General features: G+C 47.3%; 1 protein-coding gene across 3 annotated transcripts in view; it reads right to left on the reverse strand.

Annotated features, from left to right (window-relative positions):
* The window catches only part of ACADS (acyl-CoA dehydrogenase short chain), a 12,137-nt gene extending 6,617 nt beyond the window's left edge, over positions 1 to 5,520 (reverse strand). Inside the window, exons 1-2 of one of the 3 annotated variants that reach the window (XM_069081868.1) lie at positions 5,304 to 5,520; positions 3,757 to 3,920 (exon numbers count right to left, since the gene is read on the reverse strand). In XM_069081868.1, the coding sequence (XP_068937969.1) occupies positions 3,757 to 3,920; positions 5,304 to 5,355 (216 nt within the window). In that variant the 5' untranslated portion in view covers positions 5,356 to 5,520. Of the gene's footprint in view, positions 1 to 3,756; positions 3,921 to 4,753; positions 4,896 to 5,303 lie in introns of those variants that run through there. The other 2 variants (XM_069081867.1, XM_069081869.1) reach the window with 2 other exon arrangements.
* Positions 5,521 to 8,143: the final 2,623 nt, after the last annotated feature.

Genomic DNA, 8,143 nt, shown 5'->3' on the forward strand with positions numbered 1-8,143 from the left:
GATTTGATCCAGGTCATCCCAACACTGGAGCCGGTGCTCTTACTCGCTGAGCCACCTGGCTGCCCCTAAGCAATTGGGGTTAAGTAACTTGCTCAAGGTTACCCGGCCAGGTGTTTCTGGGTGGGTGCTAAGTGTCTGAGCCCGGGATTCGATCTCCAGGTCTTCTCAACACTGGAGCCGGTGCTCTTACTCGCTGTGCTACCTGGCTGCCCCATATTGGCACCAATTTTAATTAGTGAAACTAGTCTACAATTTTCTTTCTCCATTTTTGCTTTTCCTGGTTTAGGTATCAACACCATGTTTGTTTCATAAAAGAAGTTTGGTAGGACTCCTTCCTTGCCTATTATTCCAAATAATTTATTTAATACTGGAATGAGTTGATCTTTAAATGTCTGGTGAAACCTTTGTAAATCCATCTGGTCCTGATTCTTTTTCTTTAGATAATCTATTTCCTCTACTGTTATTCTGGGCAGTTAATATTTTTGTAAGTATTCTTCCATTATACTTAGATTGTTAAATTTATTGGCATATAATTGGGCAAAATAACTCCTAATAGCTTTAATATCATCTTCATTAGTAATATATTAATCCTTTTCACTTTTTTCTTTTTTTTTTTAAAGCAATAGGGGTTAAGTAACTTGCTCAAGGTTACACAGCCAGTTATTTCTGGGTGTGGTGCTAAGTATCTGAGCCCAGATTCGATCCCCAGGTCAGCCCAACACCGGGGCTGGTGCTCTTACTCGCTGTGCTACCTGGCCACCCTGCAACATTCATTTTTAATAAGATTTTGAGTTACATATTTCCCTCCCTTCTCTCTCCCCAAGATGGCTAACAGTCTGATACAGGTTATACATGTGAAATCATGTAAAACACATTTCCACATTAGTCATGTTGTGAAAGAAACAAAAGAAAAAAACACACAAGAAAAACAAAGAAAGTGAAAATAGTCAGCTTCAATCTGCATTCAGACTCCATAATTCTTTCTCTGGATGTGGATAGCATTTTCCATCAAGAGTTTTATGGAATTGTTCTGGATCCTTGCATTGCTGAGAAGAGCTAAGTCTATCAAAGTTGATCATTGCACAGTGTTACTGTTACTGTGTACAATGTTCTCCTGGTTCTGCTCACTTCACTCAGCATCAGTTCATGTAAATCTTTCCAGAAAATCTGAGAAGTCTTATATGAACTGATGCACAGCTAAGTGAGCAGAACCAGAAAGACATTATACACAACAAAAGCAATATTGTAAGCATGATCAACTGTGAAAGATTTACCTATTCTAGTAAAGACAGTGATCCAAGATAATTTCAAAGGATTCATGATGAAAAATGCTATCCACCTCCAGAGAGAGAAATGATGAATTCTGAAAACAAACTGAAGCACATTTTTTAAACTCTATTCTTACTGTTTTATTTGTGTTTTCTTTTGCAATATAGCTAATATGAAAATACATTTTGAATGACTTGACATGTATAATTGGTATCAATTTGCTTACCTTCTCAAGAAGGGGGGAAGGATAGGAGGGAGAGAATTTAGAAATAAAAATTTTTTTAAATGAATGTTAAAAATGTTTTTACATGTAATTGGGAAATATTTAAATAAATATGTAGAAAAAAGAGTAATTATGGTGACTAATATCTAGGATTATATCTAAAATTAATCTGAGATTATAACACAAGCCAGTTATAGCTACAACAAAATGTGCAGCCTAAAGTTTAACTTGACTGACTCTCTCTATCTCTCTCTCTGAATGTCTGTCTATCTGTTTTTCTCTCTCTCCCCCCACCCCCCACTCCATAATACTCTCCCTGGGTCCACAAAGTTTACTCACTCTCAGAGAGACAACAATGAAATTACCTTCATTGAAACTGAATGATTATCTGTTACCTAGTATGCCCAGTAAGGCCTAGAGGGAGACAAAGATGAAAGAGTCTACAAAAAGTTTTCATTCTGGGTGAAGATATGACAGTATATAAAAATAATGTTGATGCAAGGAGTGCAAGAAAGTTTGCTTCTGAAGGACCTCAGAGATCATTTCTACCCATCTGATTAAGGGTGAAATGGGAATGGGAGAAGGAAAGCCAAAAAGAATAGACAGGCATAAGAATCAGCCAGGCATGGGGACTGTCCTCGGTGCAGGGAACAAGGTCCCTGGGTATGGCCTTTTGACTAAGTTTAGGTTTTACAGAATAAATCCTTTCATTGAGGGGATTTGCTCTATGAAAGCCCAAGAGCCTTGAGAAATTAAGTGATGTGCCCAGGGTCCCAAAGCCTAAAAGTGTCAGAGTTGGGACTTTAACTTGGGGCTTCTTGCCTTTGAGGCCAACTCTCCCTATGCTGGGGCAGCTAGGTGTCACAATGGGTAGAGTGCCTGGAGTAAAGAAGACAGCAAGTCATTTCACCCTGTTTGCCTCAGTTTCCTCATCTGTAAAATGGCCTGGAGAAGGAAATGACAAACCCCTCCAGTATCTTTGCCAAGAAAACCCCAAAAGAGTCAGACACCACTGAAAACAACTGACCAGCAACTCCACGTATTAGACCATGCTGGCTTGGTTAGAATAAAACCAGGTTACCACAAAACTGGGATTTGCCTTTCATTTAAATCTATAAACTACTGTCACAGAATTAAAACTTGTGTTTCGCTGCAATTGGTAACTGCCGCCTTCCTGTCCAACATAGGTGTGGGTTCCTGACTGCTCCCTGTCCTAGAGTACAGAACCTAATGCTACTGCTGGTCTCTTGGCACAAGTCACTGTTCAGTTATGGGCACCACATTTAGGAAAGGCAGTTATGAGCTGGACGCATCTCTAGGGAAGGGCATCCAGAAGGTACTGATGATGACCACGGCAACATGACATATAAGGACTGGACTTGGAGATATTTGACCTGGACAAGAAAAGTCCTGACAAGAATGATCAGGAAGATAAGACAAGTCTCTTAAAATACCTAAAAGGCCTTCATGTGAGAGGTCTGATATGTATACTTGGCCCCAAAGAGTAGAAGTGGAAGAAATGGGTAGAAGCTTCAGAGAGACAGATCTAGGGTCAATGTAAGGAGAACCTTCCAACCCAAAGTCAGACTGGGAGGTCTCCCTTAGTGATTCCCTCTCCCTGGGTTTTCAGCACTTTAAAGACACAGTCACAGGCATGCCCCTTCAGGTAACAGATTACCTAGCATGGCTTCTGAAATCCCTACCAACGCTGAGATTTTGTGATAAGTCCTCAGTTGGAAAACTCCCCGAGAAGCAGCAGAGGCAGACTGAGGTCAAAACTACTTCACCACAGGGGCAGCCAAGTAGCACAGCGAGTAAGAGCAGTGTTGAGAAGACCTGGAGATTGAATCCCGGGCTCAGACACTTAGCACCCACCCAGAAACACCTGGCCGGGTAACCTTGAGCAAGTTACTTAACCCCAATTGCTTAGGGGCAGCCAGGTGGCTCAGTGAGTAAGAGCACCGGCTCCAGTGTCAGGATGACCTGGATCAAATCTGGGCTCAGATACTCAGCACCACACCCAGAAATATCTGGCCGTGTAACCTCGAGCAAGTTACTTAACCCTGATTGCTTTAAAAAAAAAAAAACTACTTTACCACTTTTCCTTCTCATTTCCAGCTGACATATCTGTACAACATCCCATCGGTCACCTCTTAGATAAGGAGACTGGGGATCTGTTTCACCTAATATCCATGTTCCCTTAGCCTGTCCAGGCCACTGATGCCATCACCTTACTAAAGAGGGGAGCAAAGCAAGGTGCTTACCTGAGCACCAGGGAAGGAGTGCTCCTTGTCCAGCTGTCCAGCAATAGGAGCCAGCTCCTTCTTGGCAAAATCCTGGCATGTTTGGCGAAGCATTTGGTGTGTCTCAGGCAGCTCTGCAGATTGGTAGATGGTGTGCAGCTGCCTCCAGCGCCAGAAACAGAGAGCTGTCCAGGAGAGATGCCAAGGTCACAGGAGCAGAGACATGGATATGGCAGGGACTCAACGGGGCACCTGTCCTGCCTCTCCTTTTACAGATGAGTAGCAAAGGCCTCAGGAAACTTATTTATTTATTTTTTGCCTTTTTGGAGGGGGAAAGGCAGGGCAATTGGGGTTAAGTGACTTGCCCGAGATCACGTAGCTAGTTTGTTTTTTTTTTTTTTGTTAAGTGTCTGAAGCCACATTTGAACTCAGGTCCTTCTGACTCCAGGGCTGATGCTCTATTCACTGTGCCACCTAGCTGCCCCAGCCCCAGGAAATACTGGAGCTGAGATTGGAAAAGATGGCCTCTGACTCCAGGGTCTCTCCAATACATCACGTAATGAAGGCGAAAAATGTCCAAGGCTCTGTCCTAGGTTCTATTTTCTTGGTGACCTCACCCCTTCCTCTACACTTCTCAATTAACGCGAAGCGCACCATCATCCTCCCAGATCAATCACATAGGTCAGCCTGGAATTATCCTCAACTCTGATTTCTCCTCACCCTCTGCCATAATGAATCACTGAACACGCTTGTTTCCCCATCCCCTCCCTACAGAGCTTCCTCTCTGTTTCCAGCTCTCCTGCTTGTCCCTTTGATCAGACAGACCTCGGCCTGGAGGGCAGGGGGGGCCTGGGCTCCATGCAGTCTCCTCCCCCCTGCCCACCAGCCCCACCCCTCTGGCTCCCTTCCTAGGTGGTCTTCTCGGGTAGCCCGTCACCCCAGCGCTTGGCACAGCGCCTGGTGGGGGGCCTGATAAAACGCAAGCAGCCTCACCACATTCCATCAGCCCGCTTCTAACCTCAAGACTAGCCGGTTTTTCCTTCTGGTTCTGGAGTCAAAGTTCAGATCCCAGTCCTGTCTCTACCTGTGCGACCCTTAACATCTCTGGGCCTCCGTTTCCTCATCTGTAAAATGGGGGGTGGGTCGGACGGGGCGGCAGATTCAGACGCAGCGGGGACCCCTAACCCGGACGCGTGGCCAGGCGGGTCTTTCAGAGCTGACTTAGCTCTGAAATGCAGGATTATCCGCGTTTTACGGGCCTTCCGTCTGCTCTGCCATCCCCAGAGATGGCTCAGTTTGGCTCAGACCCCACTGGGGCCTACCGGACGCGGCCGGGGGCTGCACTGACCGTGGGAGCGCAGGGGGAGGCTTCCTGCTCCGGAGGGGGCTGAGGGGGCGGCTCGGGGGGGTTGGCCGCAGGGGCGGCTCGAGGCGGGCTCCCCTTGGCGCGACCTTTGCCCCATTTAGGGCCGCGCCGCCTCCCCGCGTCCCCTCCCCCAGTCACCCCCCCGCCAAGGGGAGCCCGCCTCGAGCCGCCCCCGCCCGGAACCGCCCTGGGCCGCACTCACCTCGGGGGGCCCGGCCGCAGCCCCGGACCAGCAGGGAGACAGCCATGGCCATCGGTCAGTCCGTCTGTCAGTCTGGCTGTCAGTCAGCAGCGAGGTCCGGCTCTCTTTGGCCGGTGATGGTGATGACCGATGACCTCCAGGCCCCGCCCCCAGAGGAACCCGAGAGGCGGTGCGCCGGGCCACGCCCCTCCCTCCCCCCGCGGGCCACCGTCCCCTTAGAAGCCTGGAGCGACTTACGGCAGGCTCCGCCCCCTCGGGACTGGGAGGGGCCACCGAGACTTCGGTCCTGCCCCCGCGCTCCAGACTCCACCCCCGTGGCGGCCCGAGGCAGGCCCCGCCCCTCAGCGGACGGCGGTGTTCCCCTTGGAGGCGGAGCCAGGCCGGCGCTCTTCCCTCATCTCCACCCCCCCCCCCCCCCCCCCCAGCCATAAAGGTGAGCGGGAGCTGGGCAGCTTCCCGGGAGAAGAGGAGCGGGTCCGTCCGGGCCGGGGCACTGTCCCAGCTGGGCGGAAGCCCCCGGACCGCGGGACCGCCGCTCCCCGGCCGTACTAATTGTTCTTACTCACCTGGCGCTTTACTATGGACCAGGCGACTTTCCTTAATGAAGCATGGGGGCTTTGTATAGATAATAGCTCTAATAACTGGAAACATTTATCCAGGCTTTGAGATTGGCAAAGCATTTTGTATTATTACATAGCCTCCTAAAAGGTGGTCATCTAATCTCACCCCCTCCCCAGTTTCAGCCTCCAGCATTAACTAGCTTTGTGACCTTAGGCAAGTCACTTAATTTGTTTGACAGTTTTTGCAATTGTAAAATGGGGGTATAATGGCATTTACTTTCCAAGACTGTTGTTAGGATCAAAAAAGATTTTTGTCAAGTGCTGGGCACATAGCAGGCACTTAATAATTGCTTGGGCAAGTAGGTGGTGAAGTGGATAGAATACTAGGCCTCAAGTCAGGAAGACTCATTTCCCTGAGTTCAAATCTAGCTGTGTGACCCTGGGCAAGTCACTTAACCCTGTTGGGCTCAGTTCCCTCAACTGTAAAATGAACTGGACAAGGAAATGGCAAATCACTCTAGTATCTGCTAAGAAAACCCCCAAATAGGGTCATAGTCTGGACACAACTGGAACAGCCGAACAGCAATCTATTATTCCGTGAAATTAAGCAAATTGTCCACTCAGTTTGAGCCCAGACTCAAACCCAAGGCTCGCTCCCTCCACATGTAGGACTCTATCTCCATTTCTTCTTGTGATCCATTCTCTACTTAGATAGGATTGGTTGAAGGAACCGGAAATGCATGCAGACTTGGCTGCATCAAAAGGATTTCCTTCCATCACACCTCCAACTCACGTTCCCCCCAAGCTCCTTATTCACTCTACAATTTTCGTGTTGTCTTCACCCATTACATAGGGACAGGACCATTCTTTTTCTGTTTTTATCCCCAGGGCTTAGCAGGAGACCTGACACATGGAATGTTCATTGACTGTTTTTTGTTTTGTTTTGTTTTTTTAAGCAATCGGGGTTAAGTAACTTGCTCAAGGTTACACGGCCAGTTATTTCTGGGTGTGGTGCTGAGTATCTGAGCCCGGGATTTGATCTCCAGGTCATCCCGACACTGGAGCCAGTGCTCTTACTCGCTGAGCCACCTGGCCACCCCATTCATTGACTGTTGACTAGGAATGCAATGTATAACCTGGAAGGAAAACCCAACTACTTAGAGGAAGTATAACTTGTCAGTAATTTAAAGGGCTTTGGAAAATCCATATCCAAGGGAGAGAGGGAGGCTGTGGGGGGCGGGAGGGGGGCAGAGGTACACTATTAGTTATCCTTTCGGGTTCCTGCCTTCCTTCCTTCCAAACTCCACTTAATGGCTGTATTTTGGGTCCTCCTGGCTTGGAGTGAATGTCAGGGGTAACTGTTTCTCTTTGGAACAGTAACCCTGAGGGTCTTCCCCTCCCAGATTGATTTTTTTTTTCTAATTAAAGGGGCCATCCTTTAACTCGATTAAAGAACCCTTTTCACTGAATGGGCATTACCTCACTCCAAGTGAGTACGTGAAAAGGCCATAGCCTAAAAGGGCTGGGGTCTCCCACTACATCCTGGGTCATCTCTAATCATCCTGATGAATATCTGGCCACTGGACCCAGATGGCTCTAGAGGAGAAAGTGAGGCTGATGACCTTGCACAGCCCTTCCTCACTCAAATGCAAATCAACTGCAAGTCATGTCATCATTTCCCTGATGCTATGGTCCTCTTGGAAAACGACTGACAAACACAACAGTCCTTCCAGGTGTCGATGATTCTTTGTTCTCATGGCTAGCTGAAACGCCTGGGATTAGGAATGGAAAGGTACATTTTCAGAGAGGACCATTATGTTGGAGACAAGGTCATAATTGGGTAATCTAGATTCCAATCCTCAAATTTGGGTTTTTTTCTTTTTTTTTTTTTTTTTGGTCTTCATTAATTTGTTTACTTTTAGTTTACAAGATTCATTTCCACAATTCCTTGAGTTTCAGATTTTCTCTCCCTCCCCCCTTCCCCCCCCCATGGCAGCATATAATCAAGTATAGTATCTGTATAGTATCTGCAAATACTTTCACATTAGACATTAGTCAGGTTATACAGAAGGATTGTATCAGATGGAATGAACAATGGGAAAGAGGAAATAAAACCGAAAAAGAAAAAGCAGGTAGTTTGCTTCAGTCTGGATTCAAACTCAGTTCCTTCTCTGGATGTAGACTTCTCTCTCCATCATGAGACTTTTGGGGTTGACTTATAACACTGAATTGCTGAGAAGAGTCCAGTCTATCAAAGCTGGTCGTCACACATAAACGTTG

Source organism: Petaurus breviceps, unplaced genomic scaffold (assembly GCF_028583685.1).
Source record: "Petaurus breviceps papuanus isolate PSGF00001 unplaced genomic scaffold, PetGlider_PUasm1.0 99, whole genome shotgun sequence".
In the NCBI taxonomy this organism is placed as follows: domain Eukaryota; kingdom Metazoa; phylum Chordata; class Mammalia; order Diprotodontia; family Petauridae; genus Petaurus; species Petaurus breviceps.